A 22,937-nucleotide genomic window follows, 5' to 3' on the forward strand; every position below is an offset into this window, starting at 1 on the left:
CACACGAAACGAAACAAAACACTTTCCAAACTACAAAATAAGAAAACGACGTTGACGCAACCTGAACATAAACTACATAACTAAACATAAACTTACGTACAGGAAAACAGACGACATCGAAACGAAACGAAACAAACAAACGCTACAGTCCCATGTGGTACGAACAGACATACGGACACAGGAGACAATCACCCACAAACAAACAGTGAGAATGCCCTACCTAAATATGACTCTTAATTAGAGGCAAACGCAAACCACCTGCCTCTAATCAAGAGCCATACCAGGCAAACCGAAACCAACATAGAAACAGATAACATAGAATGCCCACCCAACCTCACGTCCTGACCAACTAACACACAAAAACTAACATAAATAGGTCAGGAACGTGACAGTACCCCCCCCACAAGGTGCGAACTCCGGACGCACCAGCACAAAGTCTAGGGGAGGGTCTGGGTGGGCATCTAACCACGGTGGTGGCTCAGGCTCCGGGCGCGGTTCCCACCCCACCATAATCCATCCTAGCCCCCTCCCTTCAAGAATGTCCACCCTCTTACTTCCCCCACAAAATCCTCCTAATAACATATCTAATAATGACAATACCGGGACAGAGAGATAAACCAAGACAGAGGGATAGATAAGACTATAGAGGTAGATAAAGATAGAGAGGGAGATCAGGATAGAGGGGCAACTCCGGACTGAAAGGCAGCTCCGGACAGAGAGACAGCTCTGGACTGATGGGCAGTTCTGGGTATCTAGCCTTTTCAGGCTGAAGGGCAGCTCATGGCTGACTGACGACTCTCGATGCTCATGGCTGGCTGACGGCTCTCGACGCTCATGGCAGGCTGACGGCTCTCGACGCTCATGGCAGGCTGACGGCTCTCGACGCTCATGGCAGGCTGACGGCTCTCGACGCTCATGGCAGGCTGACGGCTCTCGACGCTCATGGCAGGCTGACGGCTCTCGACGCTCATGGCAGGCTGACGGCTCTCGACGCTCATGGCAGGCTGACGGCTCTCGACGCTCATGGCAGGCTGACGGCTCTCGACGCTCATGGCAGGCTGACGGCTCTCGACGCTCATGGCAGGCTGACGGCTCTCGACGCTCATGGCTCTCTGACGGCTCTGGCTGCTCATGGCTCTCTGACGGCTCTGGCTGCTCATGGCTCTCTGACGGCTCTGGCTGCTCATGGCTCTCTGACGGCTCTGGCTGCTCATGGCTCTCTGACGGCTCTGGCTGCTCATGGCTCTCTGACGGCTCTGGCAGATCCTGTCTGATTGGCGGCTCTGGCAGATCCTGTCTGGTTGGCGGCTCTGGCAGATCCTGTCTGGTTGGCGGCTCTGGCAGATCCTGTCTGGTTGGCGGCTCTGGCAGATCCTGTCTGGTTGGCGGCTCTGGCAGATCCTGTCTGGTTGGCGGCTCTGGCAGATCCTGTCTGGTTGGCGGCTCTGGCAGATCCTGTCTGGTTGGCGGCTCTGGCAGATCCTGTCTAGTTGGCGGCTCTGGCAGATCCTGTCTGGCGGGCGGCTCTAGCGGCTCCTGTCTGGCTGACGGCTCTAGCGGCTCCTGTCTGGCGGATGGCTCTGTAGGCTCATGGCAGACGGGCGGCTTTGCAGGCTCATGGCAGACGGGCGGCTTTGCAGGCTCCTGGCAGACGGATGGCTCAGATGGCGCTGGGGAGACGGATGGCTCAGATGGCGCTGGGGAGACGGATGGCTCAGATGGCGCTGGGGAGACGGATGGCTCAGATGGCGCTGGGGAGACGGATGGCTCAGATGGCGCTGGGGAGACGGATGGCTCAGATGGCGCTGGGGAGACGGATGGCTCAGATGGCGCTGGTGAGACGGATGGCTCTGGCCGGATACGGCGCACTGTAGACCTGGTGCGTGGTGCCGGAACTGGAGGCACCGTGCTAATGATAAGCACCTTCCTACTAGTGCGGGGAGCAGGAACAGGGCACACTGTATTCTCAAAGCCCACTCTATACCTGGTGCGAGGTACCGGCACTGGTGACACCGGGCTGAGGGCAAGCACATCAGGATTAGTAGGGGGAGAAGAAACAGTGTGTACAGGGCTCTGGAGACGCACTGGTAGCTTAGTGCGTGGGGCCGGAACTGGAGGCACCGGGCTAGATACACGCACTACAGGGAGAGTGCGTGGAGGAGGAACAGGGCTCAGGATACGCACTGGTAGCCTAGTGCGTAGTGTAGACACTGTAGGTACTAGGCTGGGGCGGGGAGGTGGTGCCGGAAATACCGGACCGTGGAGGCGTACTGGCACTCTTGAGCATTGAGCTTGCCCAACCTTACCTGATTGAATACTCCCGGTTGCCCGACCAGTGCGGGGAGGTGGAATAACCCGCACCGGGCTATGTAGGCGAACCGGGGAAACCATGCGTAAGGCAGGTGCCATGTATGCCGGCCCGAGGAGACGCACTGGAGACCAGACGCGTTGAGCCGGCCTCATGACACCTGGCTCAATACTCAATCTAGCCCTACCAGTGCGGGGAGGTGGAATAACCCGCACTGGGCTATGCACTCGTACAGGAGACACCGTGCGCTCTACTGCGTAACACGGCGCCTGCCCGTACTCCCGCTCTCCACGGTAAGCCTGGGAAGTGGGCGCAGGTCTCCTACCTGCCCTTGGCCCACTATCTCCTAGCCCCCCCCCAAGAAATTTTTGGGAATTACTCACGGGCTTTTTTGGCTTCCGTGCCAGACGCGTTCCCTCATAGCTCCGGTTCCTCTCCCCGGTAGCCTCTGCTCTCCTCCGTGCCTCCAGCTCAGCTTTGGGACGGCGATTTTCTCCTGCCTTAGCCCAGGGACCTTCTCCATTCATTATTTGCTCCCATGTCCAGAAATCCTTTCTCTCCTGTCCCTTACTCTGTTTAGTTTCCCTTTGCCGCTTGGTCTTAGCTTGGTGGGTGATTCTGTAACGGCTGTCGCTCTCCTCATCCTCGGACGAGGTGAGGAGAGAAGGATCTTCAGACCAAAATGCAGCTTGAGGGAAATAAGCCATCTTTATTATAAATACGACGATGGCAACACGAAAACACAAACACTTTCAAATTTACAAAAACAAGTAAACGACGTTGACGCAACCTGAACATAAACTACATAACTAAACATAAACTTACGTACAGGAAAACAGACGACATCGAAACGAAACGAAACAAACAAACGCTACAGTCCCATGTGGTACGAACAGACATACGGACACAGGAGACAATCACCCACAAACAAACAGTGAGAATGCCCTACCTAAATATGACTCTTAATTAGAGGCAAACGCAAACCACCTGCCTCTAATCAAGAGCCATACCAGGCAAACCGAAACCAACATAGAAACAGATAACATAGAATGCCCACCCAACCTCACGTCCTGACCAACTAACACACAAAAACTAACATAAATAGGTCAGGAACGTGACACAGAGGCCGAGGAAGACCTGAAGCAGGAGGAGAACATGCACAAAGAAGAAGAGGACCAAACTGATCAAATGACATTCGTGCAACACTAGTGGGCAACACTAGTGAACCACGGATTGACGCTGAGGGAGGCTGGTGTCACGTTCCTGACCTTATTTCCTTTGTTTTGTCTTTGTTTAGTATGGTCAGGGCGTGAGTTGGGGTGGGCATTCTATGTTATGTGTTTCTATGTTGGGTTCATTTTCAATTAGCCTGATATGGTTCTCAATCAGGGGCAGGTGTTTTACGTTTCCTCTGATTGGGAACCATATTAAGGTAGGCTGTTCTCACTGTTTGTTTGTGGGTGATTGTTCCTGTGTCAGTGTTTGTGCCACACAGGACTGTTTTCGTTCGTTCGTTTCGTTTATTTCATTCGTGTGTTCCTTCCTGTTCGTGCGTTCATGTTATATGTTCACAAGTTCAGGTCTGTTCACGTCGTTTATTGTTTTGTAGTTTGTTTAAGAGTTTTTCCGTCTTCGTCTTTCTTAAATAAACAAATATGTATTCAACCCACGCTGCATATTGGTCCGATCCTTGCTCGTCCTCAGACGAGGAGGAGGACGAGCGTTACAGCTGGACTGAGAGTTCAGCCAAATCTTAGCAGATATACAGTGGCATCTGTCATAAGGATTTTTCGACAGGAAAACAGGTAAAAGAAGATAAAATCAAATCAAATCAAGTTTATTTTATATAGCCCTTCGTACATCAGCTAATATCTCGAAGTGCTGTACAGACACCCAGCCTAAAACCCCAAACAGCAAGCAATGCAGGTGTAGAAGCACGGTGGCTAGGAAAAACTCCCTAGAAAGGCCAAAACCTAGGAAGAAACCTAGAGAGGAACCAGGCTATGAGGGGTGGCCAGTCCTCTTCTGGCTGTGCTGGGTGGAGATTATAACAGAACTATGCCAAGATGTTCAAAATGTTCATAAGTGACAAGCATGGTCAAATAATAATCATGAATAATTTTCAGTTGGCTTTTCATAGCCGATCATTAAGAGTTGAAAATAGCAGGTCTGGGACAGGTGGCGGTTCCATAACCGCAGGCAGAACAGTTGAAACTGGAATAGCAGCAAGGCCAGGTGGACTGGGGACAGCAAGGAGTCATCATGCCCGGTAGTCCTGACGTATGGTCCTAGGGCTCAGGTCCTCCGAGAGAGAGAAAGAGAGAGAGAAGGAGAGAATTAGAGAGAGCCAAGATTTTCAAAATGTTCATAAATGACAAGCATGGTCAAATAATAATCAGGAATAAAAGTCAGTTGGCTTTTCATAGCCGATCATTAAGAGTTGAACAGGTAGGGGTTCCATAACAGCAGGCAGAACAGTTGAAACTGGAATAGCAGCAAGGCCAGGTGGACTGGGGACAGCAAGGAGTCATCATGCCCGGTTTGCCGTGACGTATGGTCCTAGGGCTCAGGTTCTCCGAGAGAGAGAAAGAAAGAGAGAACGAGAGAATTAGAGAGAGCATACTTAAATTCACACAGGACACTGGATAAGATAGGAGAAGTACTCCAGGTATAACCAACTGACCCTAGCCCCCCGACACATAAACTACTGCAGCATAAATACTGGAGGCTGAGACAGGAGGGGTCAGGAGACACTGTGGCCCCATCCGATGATACCCCCGGACAGGGCCAAACAGGAAGGATATAACCCCACCCACTCTGCCAAAGCACAGCCCCCACACCACTAGAGGGATATCTTCAACCACCAACTTACAATCCTGAGACAAGGCCGAGTATAGCCCACAAAGATCTCCACCACAGCACAAACCAAGGGGGGGCGCCAACCCAGACAGGAAGATCACGTCAGTAACTCAACCCACTCAAGTGACGCACCCCTCCTAGGGACGGCATGAAAGAGCACCAGTAAGCCAGTGACTCAGCCCCTGTAATAGGGTTAGGGGCAGAGAATCCCAGTGGAGAGAGGGGAACCGGCCAGGCAGAGACAGCAAGGGCGGTTCGTTGCTCCAGAGCCTTTCCATTCACCTTCACACTCCTGGGCCAGACTACACTGTCTACAGTTACAGTAATCAGCCGCTTATTGTATGCACCATATCAGCACTTGTGATACCCCTTCCTGTGACATTGTACAGTAAGTTACATGTATTAATCTCTACATAGGATTGAGGGTCGGGAACGACAAGGAGGAAGTGCAAGAACAACATATTCACGCAAGAACAAGAGAGAGATAATAAACATGGTTTTGGCCAATAATGCTATCAGGCTCAGAGAACTACAAGCCAACATTATCGGTGACCATGCCATTTTCAATAATGTCCATCAGGTCTCTCAGTCAACACTGGCACGCATCCTGAAAAGACATCAGGTTCAAATGAAACAACTTTATCGAGTGCCTTTTGAGCGGATTTCAGAGAGGGTCAAACGGCTGCGGCATGAGTATGTGGAGGTTTGTATCGTTCACTTTAGCACTGTGATGTTGCATACTGCACACATGACTTTTTTACATTGACTGTATACTAGACCTATCCTGAACTACAGAATATTGTCTTTCACTGTATTTCAGGGAGTTTTGCAGATGGATGCTGAGGAAATCCTGCATGAATTCATATATATTGATGAGGCAGGGTTCAACCTCACAAAAGCAAGAAGGAGAGGCAGAAATATCATTGGCCACAGGGCTATAATCAATGTCCCAGGGCAACGTGGGGGTAACATCACCCTTTGCGCTGCCATTTCACAGCATGGGGTTGTCCTCCGTCACGCCAAAATGGGCCCTTACAACACACCTCACATTCTCGCATTTTTGGACCGATTGCACCACATCGTCACAGCAGGTAATGAAATGCACCAGATGCAATACACGGTCATCTGGGACAATGTGTCATTCCACCGCTCTGCTTTGGTCCAGAACTGGTTTCAACACCATCCACAGTTGACAGTAGTATACCTTCCACCATACTCTCCGTTTCTAAACCCTATCGAAGAGTTTTTCTCTGCATGGCGGTGGAAGGTTTACGATCTCCAGCCCCAGGCTCAGGTACCCCTCATTCAGGCCATGGAGGACACCTGTGACCAAGTCGACGCCGCAGCTGTGCAAGGATGGATTCGACATTCAAGACGGTTCTTCCCGCGTTGTCTTGCTAATGACGATATTGCTTGTGATGTTGATGAAATTCTCTGGCCAGATCCAGCTAGGCGAAGAGATAATGTATAGAATGTTTACTGTAGTATTTTCTGTACAATATTGTCAGTTATTTTCAAATTATTTTTTGTTTGTTGTTGTTGTTATTTACTGTAAATGTAACCTGTACTGGATACAGTATTTTACGTTTGTCTGTTGTTTGCTAAGCTAACAGTGTTATGCACACTACTGTAGTAGCATGAAAACTGGGACATGTTTTGTGATTCTCCATGTTGACATGTTGACTGATTTGGGTATATGGAGAGAAATAAATGATATTTTCCTCAGTCTGCAGCATTGGTCTTGTGTAGTGTTTGTATAGTTGCACTTTCTCTGTGTACTTCATTTACAGTACTCTAATCACTGACAATTAGACTTGCTAAAAGTGTTTTAGGTTAGCAACAGCAGTGTGTAACTGGTTCAAAAAGATTGAAGTCATATGAAAAGTGTGTGTTTCGTATGGTAACAAAATATTATTTTTATGAAGTCGTGTATAGTTTTGACAAAAGTGTTCCATTTTGCAAATGATCTGAAGTGTTGTGCTACTTTCGTGTAGGGTTGTGCTAATTGTGTGTAGTGTTTTGACAAACCGGGCCCTGTTTTCTAAATTGTGCTTAAACATTTGAAAAAAACTGTAAGAGGGAGACATGTATTGTTGAGAAAACAGAGGCTGGTAGACTACACATGACCTGACAACAGAAGGGCCCTTCCAAGGCCTCTCTTATCTGGGGAGGAAAGGAACGGCGAGAAACGGCTGGTAGAAAAGTGATAAGTCTGTCTGTCTGTCTGTGTGTGTGTGTGTGTGTGTGTGTGTGTGTGTGTGTGTGTGTGTGTGTGTGTGTGTGTGTGTGTGTGTGTGTGTGTGTGTGTGTGTGTGTGTGTGTGTGTGTGTGTGTGTGTGTGTGTGTGTGTGTGTGTGTGTGTGTGTGTGTGTGTGTGTGTGTGTGTGTGTTTTTTCACCTTTATTTAACCAGGTAGGCAAGTTGAGAACAAGTTCTCATTTATAATTGCGACCTGGCCAAGATAAAGCAAAGCAGTTCGACACATACAACAACACAGAGTTACACATGGAGTAAAACAAACATACAGTTAATAATACAGTAGAAAAATAAGTCTATATACAATGTGAGCAAATTAGGTGAGATAAGGGAGGTAAAGGCAAAAAAAAGGCCATGGTGGTTAAGTAAATACAATATAGCAAGTAAAAAACTGGAATGGTAGATTTGCAGTGGAAGAATGTGCAAAGAAGAAATATAAATAATGGGGTGCAAAGGAGCAAAATAAATAAATACAGTGGAGGAAGAGGTAGTTGTTTGGGCTAAATTATAGATGGGCTATGTACAGGTGCAGTAATCTGTGAGCTGCTCTGACAGCTGGTGCTTAAAGCTAGTGAGGGAGATAAGTGTTTCCAGTTTCAGAGATTTTTGTAGTTCGTTCCAGTCATTGGCAGCAGAGAACTGGAAGGAGAGGCGGCCAAAGGAGGAATTGGTTTTGGGGGTGACCAGTGACCAGAGAGATATACCTGCTGGAGCGCGTGCTACAGGTGGGTGCTGCTATGGTGACCAGCGAGCTGAGATAAGGGGGAACTTTACCTAGCAGGGTCTTGTAGATGACCTGGAGCCAGTGGGTTTGGCGATGAGTATGAAGCGAGGGCAGTTGTTGTAGTTGTCCACATATTCTAAGTCAGAACCGTCCAGAGTAGTGATGCTGGACGGGCGGGCAGGTACAGGCAGCGATCGGTTGAATAGCATGCATTTAGTTTTACTTGTATTTAAGAGCAGTTGGAGGCCACGGAAGGAGAGTTGTACGGCATTGAAGCTCGTCTGGAGGATTGTTAACACAGTGTCCAAAGAAGGGCCAGAAGTATACAGAATGGTGTCGTCTGCGTAGAGGTGGATCAGAGACTCACCAGCAGCAAGAGCGACATCATTGATGCATACAGAGAAGAGAGTCGGCCCAATAATTGTGTGTGTGTGTGTGTGTGTGTGTGTGTGTATGTGTGTGTGTGTGTGTGTGTGTGTGTGTGTGTGTGTGTGTGTGTGTGTGTGTGTGTGTGTGTGTGTGTGTGTGTGTGTGTGTGTGTGTGTGTGTGTGTGTGTGTGTGTGTGTGTGTGTGTGTGTGTGTGTGTGTGTGCGTAGAGGGGGTTATAAAGACTGTTCAAATTTTGGTTGACTTTAGAACGTTCTCTGAATAAACTACAAACCTTTTGCAGAATCTGAGTCTTTGCCTAATTATTATTAAACCCAGGTAGTCAAAGCTTAAATGATTGTTAGTTATCATCATTGGGATTGAAAATTCTCGTGACACTAGCTAACTGTTATTATAGCTGCTTTCTGTTTGTATGTAGCTTGTGTAGCAATATTGATGTTACTCATATTGATTAATGTGCTGGTTGACAACATGCCTAGTAAAGTTTGCTTAACTATATATCTTTGTCTGTCGTGACTACAACACAAATCATATTTAAACATGGTGGCAGCGGTACTCAAAAGAACCTGGATCTCATCGATGTAAATGAAGAATACATCCCAGGCGGCTGTTTGAAAAAGTGCCGCGTTTACAGGTGCTCATGGGAAGACGTACAAAGACACTACTTATAATGAGTGAAAATCTTCTGAGACCGGGGATGGCAAACTGTCAGCTGGAGAAGTTAAAAGAAAGACAACAGAAACAGGCAAAGTACTACGACACCTCTGCTAAGGATCTCACAGAGCTGCAACGAGATGACAGGGTGAGAGTTCAGCCACTCACAGGACAGAAACAGTGGTGGCAGAAGGCCACGGTAGTCAGACCTGTGGAGCAAAGGTCCTACGAGGTGAAGACAGAACAGGGACAAGTCTTCAGGAGGAACAGGCGACACCTGAGGAAGAGCAGAGAAATAGAGGAGGATTTTCCCACTGTTGAGGAGCCTGGCACAGAGCCAGTAAACAGAGCACCAGCTGACGCCCAGCAGTGTGCTGAACACAACCTAGAGGTGAACGCTGCACCTCAACAAGAAGATCCAAACATCTCAGGTCAAGCACCTCCTGATGTAATCAACACACTCCACACAAGGTCTGGTAGGGCCATCCGAAGACCTATACACCTGAAATAATTTGTGTGAAGGTAAAAAAAAAAAAAATGTATGGACAGTCAGAGACAGTAAACAAACATTCAGTTCACATTCCAGTTTATTGCAGACATGGACTACAAGCCAAAGTTAGGTGGATTCTGCCTTTGTTGTAAAAAATAAATAAAAAAGAGAACATGTAGCAATATTGATGTTACTCATATTGATGTTACACAGGAAACGGAAACCAGTTGTTACTTACTTGATTAATGTGCTGGTTGACAACATGCCTAGTAAAGTTTGCTTAACTATATATCTTTGTCTGTCGTGACTACAACACAAAGCATATTGAAACAGCTTGCACTTAATAATGGCATTCCTCGACGACATTTTCTTTTATCTTTCCAAGTGAGATTGAGAATTATTAGCCTGCCACTGACTTTTACGTGACTGGAAGAGAAGGAACGGACATTTAAATTCACTTGGCAATGCATGCTGTTAATCACGACATAGCTAGATATAACTGTTAATTTGGATTCGGGGAAAAAAACGTTTTGAATCCAGAATTATTTATTTTTTTATGTAATGAAGAATGTACATCCCATCTGAACATTATCGGTATCAAAACGTATTTAAACGTTATATTGTATATTTGTATTTGATTTAGGCTACATTTCGCAAATCGGAATAACCATTTTGTACAGTTGTAGTTACCAATGTAACAAATAACTGTCACAACGTAACTATTTTACTATAACTAACGGTCACCAGAAGTTGTATAAGCCATACAAAGCTATAATGCTGTATGGACCTCGTGGCGCAACGGTAGCGCGTCTGACTCCAGATCAGAAGGTTGCGTGTTCAAATCACGTCGGGGTCATATAGTTTTGCTTAAAGGTGCAAAATGTAGAAATCGATCCGACATTTCCTCTTTGCAAAAATTCTAATAGTTCGACTAATTACAGTTTGTTTATGTGACAAAACAAGCAAGTGCAGATAATCATTTTACCAAACAGTTGTGAAATATATTTTCCATAAACAAAAATATTGTATTTTCAGCTGTTTAAAGCTGGTCAGCTGTTTAAAGCCAAAAGTAAAAGATGCACAAATAAACGCTAGAACGGGAAGTATAGAAATAAAGGACATAGAACAGATCTACCACTTCTTAGACTTGCATTCAATGCGAATGACAGATCTATAACTTAAAATTCTATGTGAATTTCATTGGTTCGCCCAAAAAGTGACATATTGCAGTTTTAAATGTCTTACTTATTTCTTCCTCCATACTGTTTCATCTAGGCTACATTTGTAACGGAATACCATCGAATCATTCAATAAATGTAATGCTAATGTAATGAATGATAATGATAAGATAAGATATGTTCTGTTGAATAATACCCTTCAACTGTGAGCATATTTACTTACAATTAAATAAAATGTTTTCATGAGAAGCATTTTGACCAGGAAATGTAATTTTTTTTTTAAAAACGTCAAAAACGAGATAAAGAATAAATATAATTAGTTTTTTTCACCCAGCATGTATTGCAAAATATAACATAAAATATGCATAGAATTATATTGAAACATGAGAAACATAACATTTACAGAAAGTCATATCAATGAACATAACTACTGATTATTACAGTCACTGATGTGTTTTGAACAGCCTAATACACTAAGCCATTATATGTCTATTATAAATACTCTTTGTAGGCCATAGAGAGAAGAGACTGTGAATACGTCAACCTTTCTTCAATAACCATTCATTCCTCTTGACAAATGGGTACAGATGGGTTGTGGTCAGTTCTTCTTTGTGTTCCTCAAGTGGTCAAGTGGTCATGGTTGAAAAATGCTCACAGTCGATGGTCATCATGGATCATCACGCTTCCTACTGGCAGCAAATAGAGGTCAACGGTTAGGTGAACACCAATCCTCTTTCTTTCCTCCTTCCTTTATTTGTTTATTTCTTTCATCCCCTCTCTTACCACTCCCCCCACCCCCACAATATCTCACCTCCCTGCCGCCGCAGGTGCCACAGATGCATCCAAACAGTCCGTTGACCATCTGTATTCCACACAGCACCAGCTCCAGACTTGCCACCACCAACAGCGTGGCGAACAACCCAAGGTTAAACTCCACAACACCTTTGGGCTCTATACACTTTGTCCACAGGTCACTGTCGCCCAGGTAACTCCCGTTGCTGCAATGAGGAACAATCAATTATATTTATCTTTTGTCAGAAAGTTCTTTACAGTAGCCAGGACTAGTACCCAAAGACATAGCAAAAATAAATATACATACAGTACCAGTCAAAAGTTTGGACACACCTACTCATTCAGTGCTTTTTCATTATTTTTACTATTTTCTACATTGTAGAATAATAGTGAGGACATCAAAACTATGAAATAACACATATGGAATCATGTAGTAACCAAAAAAGTGTTAAACAAATCAAAATATATTTTATATTGGAGATCTAAATCTAAAATCTAAAATATATTTTGATTTGTTTAACACTTTTTTTGTTATTACATGATTCCATATGTGTTATTTCATAGTTTTGATGTCCTCACTATTATTCTACAATGTAGAAAATAGTAAAAATAATGAAAAAGCACTGAATGAGTAGGTGTGTCCAAACTTTTGACTGGTACTGTATATTATCTTTGGAAAATCAGTCTTTGACCTCAATGGGACTACCCGGTAAAAACAATTATATTTTATTTTATTTAACCTTTATTTAACTAGGCAAGTCAGTTAAGAACAAATTCTTATTTACTATTACGGCCTACATAAAATAAACCATACATTTTTTTTTTTTAAGTAATAAAATACATAAATAAACTTACTTGTTGAAGAAAGGTCTCCCCCACCCTGGAACAGATGTTGGTGTTTCCATAAAGAGACAGACAGGTCCATTGGACAGGCCCAGGGCAGATGTAGCCAGACTGTACAGTGCTCCAACAACCCCAGCAGCAGCAAACCCAATGGACAGGAACATCTAAAGTGTAGCAAGGATAATCCAGAAGTCAGGGGTCAGGGTAAGAGAAGGTTGAGTATGTTGTACGTTTCATCTTTGTTGTGTATTTACTACTTAGAAAATAAGATTTATTTGGGCTTCTACAAACTTGGCTTAACTAAAGGTTGAATAAATACAGTGCGTTTCTCAGCCAGTAGTTATATGTTTGATTTATCGTGTTATGTTATGCTTTTGCCAAAAGAGGTATGTTGCTTGTCACAAATTGCTTTATTGTGGAATTACACTAACCAATTTGAGTGAGTGTTACTTTGTGGGCAGTCATTGGCCATAGACGCCCAGTGAATTATTTCCTGGTATTACACCTGTTTCACCAGCAGGGGGTGGTAAAGTCAAGCTATTTTTTCTTTAACCGTTATGGCTGTAACTGTCATTGCCCACCCATAGTCCCAGGCCCCTCACCCTCTTATTGTGTAAGGTGTTATGGGCTTAAAGTAGGTAGAAGTTGTCGTTAACAAATTATATAGGATCAGATATGAATGGTTAAGGTTGGGATTGGGGGGCAGTAGTTAGAGTGTAGTTAGACTTACCCCACAGCGGTTGGCACAGCAACCATTGCTGCTAGTCAGGTGGATATGGATTGCTGGAATAAGGCACTGAAGAGAGAGAGTGTGAGAGAGAGAGAGAGAGAGAGAGAGAGAGAGAGAGAGAGAGAGAGAGAGAGAGAGAGAGAGAGAGAGAGAGAGAGAGAGAGAGAGAGAGAGAGAATAGGAAAATAAAGCATTTGAGAATACTTTCATCACAACTGTGTTGGTATGGAGAGGCATATTTAGAGACAGCATATTTAAAATGTACATATAGTCAGCAACATCAGGGGAATTAACATTTGGGAATTGTTGGTCACAGTAATGTTACATTATTCCACTTCAATTGTTTTTATCTTGGAAATGACCACACAAACCTGTGATGGTGTGACCAATACTCTGTAGAATCAGCATGTCTAAACCAGGGTTGGGTCAATTCCATTTCAGTTCAGTCAATAAACTGACATTTCTATTCAAATTTGATAAATTTCAATTGAACATTTTCAAACTGACTCGATTGAAATGGAACTGAACTAAAGCCGAGTCTTTTAAACCAATTAAGTCACATAATAGTCTTAACTAAACTTTAAACTCACCATGATTCCTCCGCCGATGACACCTCCCATGAATTTGACCTCGTCGGTGATCCGGGCTCCATTTTCTTCTCTGTCCAACTTGGCGTACTTCGTCGACCAGTCGGGGAAGAACGCAATGATGTTACAGATGATTGAGACCCCCGCCAGGATGTAGAGCGAGATCGCAATGACCTTAGAGCACTTTCCTGTACACATGTTGCTAGTTGTACAGTTTCTTCAACGTTGAGTGAGGGAAAAAAAGGCCTTGTTGGTTTCCACGAAAAATGAAATATGGTAGACTTCAGTTGTCTCTCTGCAGTACTCCCCCACTGAGAAGAATTCAGAAGATTTCAACAAAATGTCAGAGACAACTCCTCCTGTGCTCTCTTCTCAGCTAGCTACAGAATGGCTCTAGAGGTAGATGCGAAGCTGCATAAATCCTGGTGGTGGTATCTAGGGTGGAGGTTAGCTTAGTAGAGGAGGGGCTAGTTAGGTGATAAAACTAAACTATAGACCACCCCCTCATTGATTCCAGTGACCAGGGCCGTGCAACGACCTTTGGAGTGGCAAGTGCTAACATCTGCGTTGTAGGCCTACTTAAAAACAGTTGAGTTGAACCCGTCCCTGTCACTGACTATGAGAGACGACATACAACTTAAAAAGTAGCCTGTGTGCCACTATTCATAATACCGCTAGGTGCCGGTAACTTCTGCAGCAGCTGGAGGACAAGTGCAGTGCACTCTAGCGTGGGAAAGAAAAAAGGAGAGGAGGGGAATTTTCCAAGATTAGAAAATGAGAGATTACCTAGTTTGATGGGCAATTATTTACAGAAAAGGAAATAAAATATACTACTAGTATAATAATATTAATATTATTTTAAAAATACTACCAATCTGAAAGGGCACTTTCTTTAGGGCACTTTTCTCATAGGAGGGCGAAAGGTTAGGTGCTCAGGAACGGCTAGAGCCCTATCTGTGAACGTGCCTGCCAGTGACTGCATCACTACATCACCTTTAGTTGGCCTTATTATTGAGTCATAAAACTGGGTTGGGTTTGTCCATCCACATGGAGTCAGGCAGTAGTGGAAAAAGTACTCAATTGTCATGCTTGAGTAAAAGTAAAGATACCTTAATAGAAAATGACTTAAGTTAAAGTGAAAGTCACAGTAAAATACTAACGTAAACTCACATAAACTCGTACATCGCCTTGGTCCGTACAATTGCCCTTATTTTAGCGCCCCAAAAACGTAATGCTTCCAGATCAACTGTAATGTCAAAACGATTGTAAAGCACAATTTCTCCCCTTTCCAACAGAATCAATTACATGACCTAAACGCTGCCCGTTTCTGCATAATTCAAGCAGGCAATGAGCCCCGTCGGGTCTTTTTAAAAATGGCGGGTGGGGAAGCGAAACTAATGCGTGATAGTGAGAAGGAGAGATGTTGTGTGGGAAAATTGCTTTTTTTCACTCGATCTGTCCAACTTATCACCTTATCGCCTCTAAAATGTAAATAAAACATTTTGTTTTATAGTGATGTTGGACAGGCGGGCAGGTGCAGGCAGCGATCGGTTGAAGAGCATGCATTTAGTTTTACTTGTATTTAAGAGCAATTGGAGGCCACGGAAGGAGAGTTGTATGGCATTGAAGCTCGCCTGGAGGGTTGTTAACACAGTGTCAAAAGAAGGACCAGAAGTATACAGAATAGTGTCGTCTGCGTAGAGGTGGATCAGAGAATCACCAGCAGCAAGAGCGACATCATTGATGTATACAGAGAAGAGAGTCGGTCCAAGAATTGAACCCTGTGGCACCCCCATAGAGACTACCAGAGGCCCCGACAACAGACCCTCCGATTTGACACACTGAACTCGATCAGAGAAGTAGTTGGTGAACCAGGCGAGGCAATCATTAGAGAAACCAAGGCTGTCGAGTCTGCCGATGAGGATGTGGTGATTGACAGAGTCAAAAGCCTTGGCCAGGTCAATGAATACGGCTGCACAGTATTGTTTCCTATCGATGGCGGTTAAGATATCGTTTATGACCTTGAGCGTGGCTGAGGTGCACCCATGACCAGCTCTGAAACCAGATTGCATAGCGGAGAAGGTATGGTGGGATTCGAAATGGTCGGTAATCTGTTTGTTGACTTGGCTTTCGAAGACCTTAGAAAGGCAGGGTAGGATAGATATAGGTCTGTAGCTGTTAGGGTCAAGAGTGTCCCCCCCTTTGAAGAGGGGGATAACCGCAGCTGCTTTCCAATCTTTGGGAATCTCAGACGACACGAAAGAGAGGTTGAAAAGGCTAGTAATAGGGGTGGCAACAATTTCAGCAGATAGTTTTAGAAAGAAAGGGTCCAGATTATCTAGCCCGGCTGATTTGTAAGGGTCCAGATTTTGCATCTCTTTCAGAACATCAGCTGACTGTATTTGGGAGAAAGAGAAATGGGGAAGGCTTGGGCGAGTAGCAGAGGGGAGGGCAGTGCTGTTGACCGGGGTAGGGGTAGCCAGGTGGAAAGCATGGCCAGCCGTAGAAAAATGCTTATTGAAATTCTCAATTATAGTGGATTTGTCGGTGGTGACAGTGTTTCCTATCTTCAGTGCAGTTGGAAGCTGGGAGGAGGTGTTCTTATTCTCCATGGACTTTACAGTGTCCCAGAACTTTTTTGAATTTGTGTTGCAGGAAGCAAATTTCTGCTTGAAAAAGCTAGCCTTGGCTTTTCTAACTGCCTGTGTATATTGGTTTCTAGCTTCCCTGAAAAGTTGCATATCACGGGGGCTGTTCGATGCAGAACGCCATAGGATGTTTTTCTGTTGGTTAAGGGCAGTCAGGTCAGGAGAGAACCAAGGGCTATATCTGTTCCTGGTTCTAAATTTCTTGAATGGGGCATGCTTATTCAAGATGGTGAGGAAGGCATTTTTTTTAAATATCCAGGCATCCTCTACTGACGGGATGAGATCAATATTCTTCCAGGATACCTCGGCCAGGTCGATTAGAAAGGCCTGCTCGCTGAAGTGTTTCAGGGAGCGTTTGACAGTGATGAGTGGAGGTCGTTTGACCGCTGACCCATTACGGATGCAGGCAATGAGGCAGTGATCGCTGAGATCTTGGTTGAAAACAGCAGAGGTGTATTTGGAGGGCAAGTTGGTTAGGATGATATCTATGAGGGTACCCGTGTTTACGGAATTGGGGTGGTACCTGGTAGGTTCATTGATAATTTGTGTGAGATTGAGGGCATCAAGCTTAGATTGTAGGATGGCTGGGGTGTTAAGCATGTTCCAATTTAGGTCGCCTAGCAGCACGAGCTCTGAAGATAGATGGGGGGCAATCAGTTCACATATGGTGTCCAGAGCACAGCTGGGGGCAGAGGGTGGTCTATAGCAGGCGGCAACGGTGAGAGACTTGTTTTTAGAGTGGTGGATTTTTAAAAGTAGAAGTTCAAATTGTTTGGGAACAGACCTGGATAGTAAAACAGAACTCTGCAGGCAATCTTTGCAGTAGATTGCAACACCGCCCCCTTTGGCCGTTCTATCTTGTCTGAAAATCTTGTAGTTGGGGATGAAAATGTCAGAATTTTTGGTGGTCTTTCTAAGCCAGGATTCAGACACGGCTAAAACATCCGGGTTGGCAGAGTGTGCTAAAGCAGTGAACAAAACAAACTTAGGGAGGAGGCTTCTAATGTTAACATGCATGAAACCAAGGCTATTACGGTTACAGAAGTCATCAAAAGAGAGCGCCTGGGGAATAGGAGTGGAGCTAGGTACTGCAGGGCCTGGATTCACCTCTACATCACCAGAGGAACAGAGGAGGAGTAGGATAAGGGTACGGCTAAAAGCTATGAGAATTGGTCGTCTAGAACGTCTAGAACAGAGAGTAAAAGGACGTTTCTGGGGGCGATAAAATAGCTTCAAGGAATAATGTACAGACAAAGGTATGGTAGGATGTGAATACAGTGGAGGTAAACCTAGGTATTGAGTGATGATGAGAGAGATATTGTCTCTAGAAACATCATTGAAACCAGGTGATGTCATCGCATATGTGGGTGGTGGAACTGAAAGGTTGGATATGGTATAGTGAGCAGGGCTAGAGGCTCTACAGTGAAATAAGCCAATAAACACTAACCAGAACAGCAATGGACAAGGCATATTTACATTAAGGAGAGGCATGCTTAATCGAGTGATCAATAAGGGTCCAGTGAGTAGAGGTTGGTTGGGGTCACGGCGATCCAGACAGCTGGCCGGGTAGATGGCTATCCTATGCAAGATAGCATAGGATGGAGGTCTATTTTAGACACCTCGTGCGTTTCCGTCGGTAGATTAGTGGGGTTCCGTGTGGTAGAGGGGATCAATCCAATTGGCAAAATAGATATAGTGACCCAAGAAAAAAATTGTCCGATATACTTATTCAGATAGCAGCCGATAAGACAGCTAACGATTAGCGGGCCCAGATGAGCGTTCAGGTAACGTCGCGACGGAGGTGCCAGTTGGATAACTCCCTCGGGCAGATAACGTTGGCAGTCAGTCGTGAAGGCCCGGTGGGGCTCCGTATCTGCAGCAAAAAAAAAATAGAAAAAAAAATAAATAAAAATAAATGGGTCCGGATAGGTGACTGTAGCCCAGGAATGGCTGATGGAACTCCTCAGCTGGCTAGCTCCGGAATAATTTAAGTTTGCTCCGGGATCGACGTAAGCCAATAGTCACACGGTTTGCAGCTAGCTAGCTGCGAAATCAAGGTGCAAATGTCCAGAGCCTGCGGCTGAAATCCGGGGAAACTGAGAGAAAAAAAAGGCCTGGTATGCTCCGGTCCGAGTCGCGTTGCACAAAAGTGCCGGTAGATTATCGAGCTAAAGGAATAGCTGATGACAACAAAACGTGGGCAGCTGAAACACCAACGCTAGCCAGCAAACCGGCTAACTTCTGGGCAGCTTCAGATTAGCTTCTGGCTAGCTTTCGGCTAGCTTCTGGTTAGCTTTCTGGCTAGCTTCTGGTTAGCTTTCTGGCTAGCTTCTGATTAGCCCCTGGCTAGCTTCCACTGTGGATTTTCAGATTTGAGGTAAATAATACTTTTTTTTGTAATTGGTGAGGCGGGTTGCAGGAAAGCTTTTGCAGGAAAGCTTTTGTAGTTAAGTTCTTGGATAATAAAATATATAAAAGATATGCGAAGAAAGGTGTAAATATATATATATACAGGACACGACAATACGAGGACAAAAATGACGTCTGAACTGGAACGAAATACACAATGACATATGAGCAGATGGGAGCCAACAGAATGATGATCGCATGCAATGATGACGCAAAAAATGACTAGGTATCCCCCCCTTACCCCCGTCACTGTCCATTTCTTGTTTTTAAATGATGAGAGAAGTGCTACACCTGGTGGAAAGAGATTGTAAGACAGAAATAGTTGCTTTATGCATGCTGTACGTTACGACATGACAAGTCACGATGTAACGGAGGGTCCGTTTTTTAAAACTTTTCTCCAATACTATAGAGCCATTACCATGTCGATCAACGCTTGAATAGAAACCAAGTTCACACCCCCGATTTTGAAGTCAACACAGTCGCTACAGTCCCATTAGTTTTCTTTGTAGCCTCGTTTGAATGTTGTGGTTGCGCACATTTGTACGGAATGGGGTGAGTTTACGTTACTTGAGTAAAAGTTGTGGTGGAATATTGACTCAGAAATATAACACATTTAACTAGAACTTGTGAATTCAAATTAGACTTTAATACAAGGTAGCAAAGCCGAGCCCTTCCATGTAAAGACTATTTTACAAACGTAACAGAGCCGAGCCCCTCCATGGAAAATACTAAATTCTCATATTACAGAGTCCTGCCTTTATAGTATTCTAACGTATAGAGTCCCCTCCCTCTATATGAAAATAGCTTCCCTTGACCTTTCTTTATCATCATTTTTCCATCTCAGTTCTTGCTTGTTAACGCCCACATCTGACAGCTGTATAGGTTATAATGGTAGCAGGGCCTTATAGGTCCTATACTGGTCCTATATGTTCCATTCCTTATATGGCCATTCTGACTTAGCTCTCCAACGTGGACAGCTTAGATGCTGCTAATAATGGAAATGTAATCATAGTCATGAGTTTTGCTCCAACAAAGTCTAAAAGGATCTGGTTTTAAATGTACTTAAGTACAGTGGTGGAAAAGTATGCAAATGTCATAGTTGAGTAAAAGTAAAAAGTAAACGTAATTGCTGTACATCAAATTGCTTATATTAATCAAACCAGATGGCACGATTTCCTTTTTGAAAAGAAATTACAGACAGCCAGGGGCACACTCCAACACTCAGACATCCTTTACAAACACAGTATTTGTGTTTAGTGAGACCATATTGCTGTCCTACCTGAGCATTCGAGTGTAACAAGTACTTTTGGGTGGCAGGGAAAATGTACGGAGTAAAAAGTACATATTTTCTTTAGGAATATAGTGGAGTAAAAGTAGAAGTACAGACTGTGTTGGAGTAGTGAACTACTGTCACACCCTGGCCTTAGTTATCTTTGTTTTCTTTATTATTTTAGTTAGGCCAGGGTGTGACATGGGGGATGTATGTGTTTTGTATTGTCTAGGGTTTTTTGTATGTTTATGGGGCAGTGTCTAGTCTAGGTGTATGTATGTCTATGGTTGCCTAGATTGGTTCTCAATTAGAGACAGCTGTCTATCGTTGTCTCTGATTGGGAACCATATTTAGGCAGCCATAGTCATTAGGTAGTTTGTGGGTGATTGTCTATGTGTAAGTTGCCAGTGTCTGCACTTATTGTTTGTATAGCTTCACGTTTGTTGTTTTGATTAGTTTGTATAGTGTTCGTTTCGTTTTCGTCTTCATTAAAGAGAAGAATGTATTGTTATCACGCTGCGCCTTGGTCCTCCTCACTTAAATGTTACGACGAACGTGACAACTACATGTAGTTCAACTAGTAATTTAAATACATTTTTCAGTAGTTTGGTGGTACTTCAACAAAATTCTAATCTTGGAAGTGTTTTTAGTTGTTAATTACTTTTCTGCCATGTAGGTAACTACTGGAACTACACACTACTTTTTTGGCTAAAACTAAATATGGGTGAAGTAGGCAAGAATTTCCTTTTTTTTCAGCATCAGAGCTGCCTAATTCTCATTTGAAACATTTGTGTTTGATAGACAAAAATTACACATTCTGTCAACATCTGACTCCAGGGTGTTCTGTTCTTGCAATTTTTGTCTATGACATTTCAGATTTAGATATGATAATTTTTCAGGAAGTAGTTTGGATGTAGTGTAGCTTATGTTTACGCTGTCTACACCCACAGTCATAAATGGAGATAGAGCTCTTGAGTGATTAACAGGGTTGGGGTTGCTCCAGACAGGTTGTATACTCCACGTAGGAATATACTTGCTAGAATACTCAAGGTCCCCTTTCTCTATAGATCTTGGATGAGAGATACAGTGAGGTCCCAAAGAATTTAGACAGTGACACGTTTTGTTTTTTTGGATCCGTACTCCAGCACTTTGGATTTGAAATGATACAATGACCGACTATGCTAAAGTGCAGACTGTCAGCTTTAATTTGAGGGTATTTTCATCCATATCGGGTGAACAGAGAGAACAGTCTATGACTTGGGTGACTGAAGTCTTTGACAATTTTTTGGGCCTTCCTCTGACACTGCCTAGTAAATAGGTCCTGGATGTCAGGAAGGTTGTGATACAGCCTGTGATCGAACCCGGTCTGTAGTGATGCCTCTAGCACTGCGATGCAGTGCCTTAAACCGCTGCGCCACTCAGGGTCCCGATGGTGTTGGAGTCGTGCTTGGCCACACAGTCGTGGGTGAACAGGGAGTACAGGAGGGGACTAAGCATGCACCCCTGAGGGGTGGCAGGTGTGGCAGGTGTGATGTTGCCTACCCTTACAACCTGGGGGCGGCCCGTCAGGAAGTCCAGGATCCAGGATCCTGCAGAGGGAGGTGTTTAGTCCGACTCCTTAGCTTAGTGATGAGCTATGGTGTTGAACGCTGAGTTGTAAACAATGAACAGCATTCTCACTGCTCAAATTTTTATTGTAAATAAGAATAGAATATGTTTCTAAACACTATGATATTTATGCCTCTGTAACTTTCTCACTCATCATTATTCACAATTCATCCATGATTACAGATAATCATGGATGAATTGTGAATAATGATGAGTGAGAATGTAGCATCCACATTAATGTAGAAGTATTTATGTTAATTTAAAATCCAAAGTGCTGGAGTACAAAGCCAAAACAACAAAAAATGTGTCACTGTCAAAATTATTTTTGACCTCATGATATATTTTTTATTTTTGTTTAATTTAAACTAATTAATTTAAACTTAATTTAAACTAATACAAACTCTTAAATCCCATTAACGGGATCGATATGACAACAGCCAGTGAAAGTGCAGGGCGCCAAATTCAAACAACAGAAATCTCATAATTAAAATTCCTCAAACATACAAGTATTTTACACCATTTTAAAGATAAACTTGTTGTTAATCCCACCACAGTGTCCGATTTCAAAAGGCTTTACGACGAAAGCACACCAAACGATTATGTTAAGTCAGTAAATGACCTAGTCCCAGAAAAACACAGCCATTTTTCCAGCCGAAGAGAGGAGTCACAAAAAGCAGAAATAGAGATAAAATGTATCACTAACCTTTGATGATCTTCATCAGATGACACTCATAGGACTTCATGTTACACAATACATGTATGTTTTGTTTGATAAAGTTCATATTTATATCCAAAAATCAAAGTTTACATTGGCGCGTTACGTTCAGTAATGTTTTGCTTCCAAAACATCCGGTGATTTTGCAGAGAGCCACATCAATTTACAGAAATACTCATCATACATGTTGATGAAAATACAAGTGTTATGCATGGAACTTTAGATAAACTTCTCCTTAATGCAACCGCTGTGTCAGATTTCAAAAAAGCTTTACCGAAAAAGCACACCATGCAATAATCTGAGTACGGCGCTCAGACACAAAAACAAGCATACAGTTATTCGCCATGTTGTGGAGTCAGAATGCACTCCCAGGAATCCCAGTTCCACAATAAATGTTTGTTTTGTTCGATAAAGTCCATAATTTATGTCCAAATACCTCCTTTTTGTTCACGCCTTTAGTTCACAAATCCAAATTCAC

At 43.9% G+C, this 22,937-nt stretch overlaps 1 protein-coding gene and 1 non-coding gene across 3 annotated transcripts; one reads left to right on the forward strand and one right to left on the reverse strand.

The window, feature by feature from the left end:
- The first annotated feature begins 10,463 nt into the window (after positions 1-10,463).
- trnaw-cca (transfer RNA tryptophan (anticodon CCA)) lies at positions 10,464-10,535 on the forward strand. The gene has a single exon. It is a non-coding gene; the product is annotated as a tRNA-Trp (tRNA).
- Positions 10,536-11,150: 615 nt separating this feature from the next.
- On the reverse strand, positions 11,151-14,250 carry LOC139534317 (transmembrane 4 L6 family member 4-like). 2 transcript variants are annotated; one of them, XM_071333369.1, is made up of 5 exons: positions 13,813-14,250; positions 13,223-13,288; positions 12,505-12,656; positions 11,669-11,855; positions 11,151-11,543 (listed from the first exon to the last, which is right to left on the reverse strand). In XM_071333369.1, exons 1-5 carry the CDS (start codon positions 14,005-14,007, stop codon positions 11,535-11,537), a joined length of 609 nt encoding a protein of 202 aa, XP_071189470.1. In that variant the 5' UTR covers positions 14,008-14,250; the 3' UTR covers positions 11,151-11,534. The 2 variants fall into 2 exon arrangements, with proteins under 2 accessions (XP_071189470.1, XP_071189471.1); XM_071333370.1 differs by having other exon boundaries at positions 11,412-11,546; positions 13,813-14,226.
- Positions 14,251-22,937: the final 8,687 nt, after the last annotated feature.

The sequence above is a fragment of the Salvelinus alpinus genome, chromosome 11 (genome assembly GCF_045679555.1).
Source record: "Salvelinus alpinus chromosome 11, SLU_Salpinus.1, whole genome shotgun sequence".
NCBI lineage: Eukaryota > Metazoa > Chordata > Actinopteri > Salmoniformes > Salmonidae > Salvelinus > Salvelinus alpinus.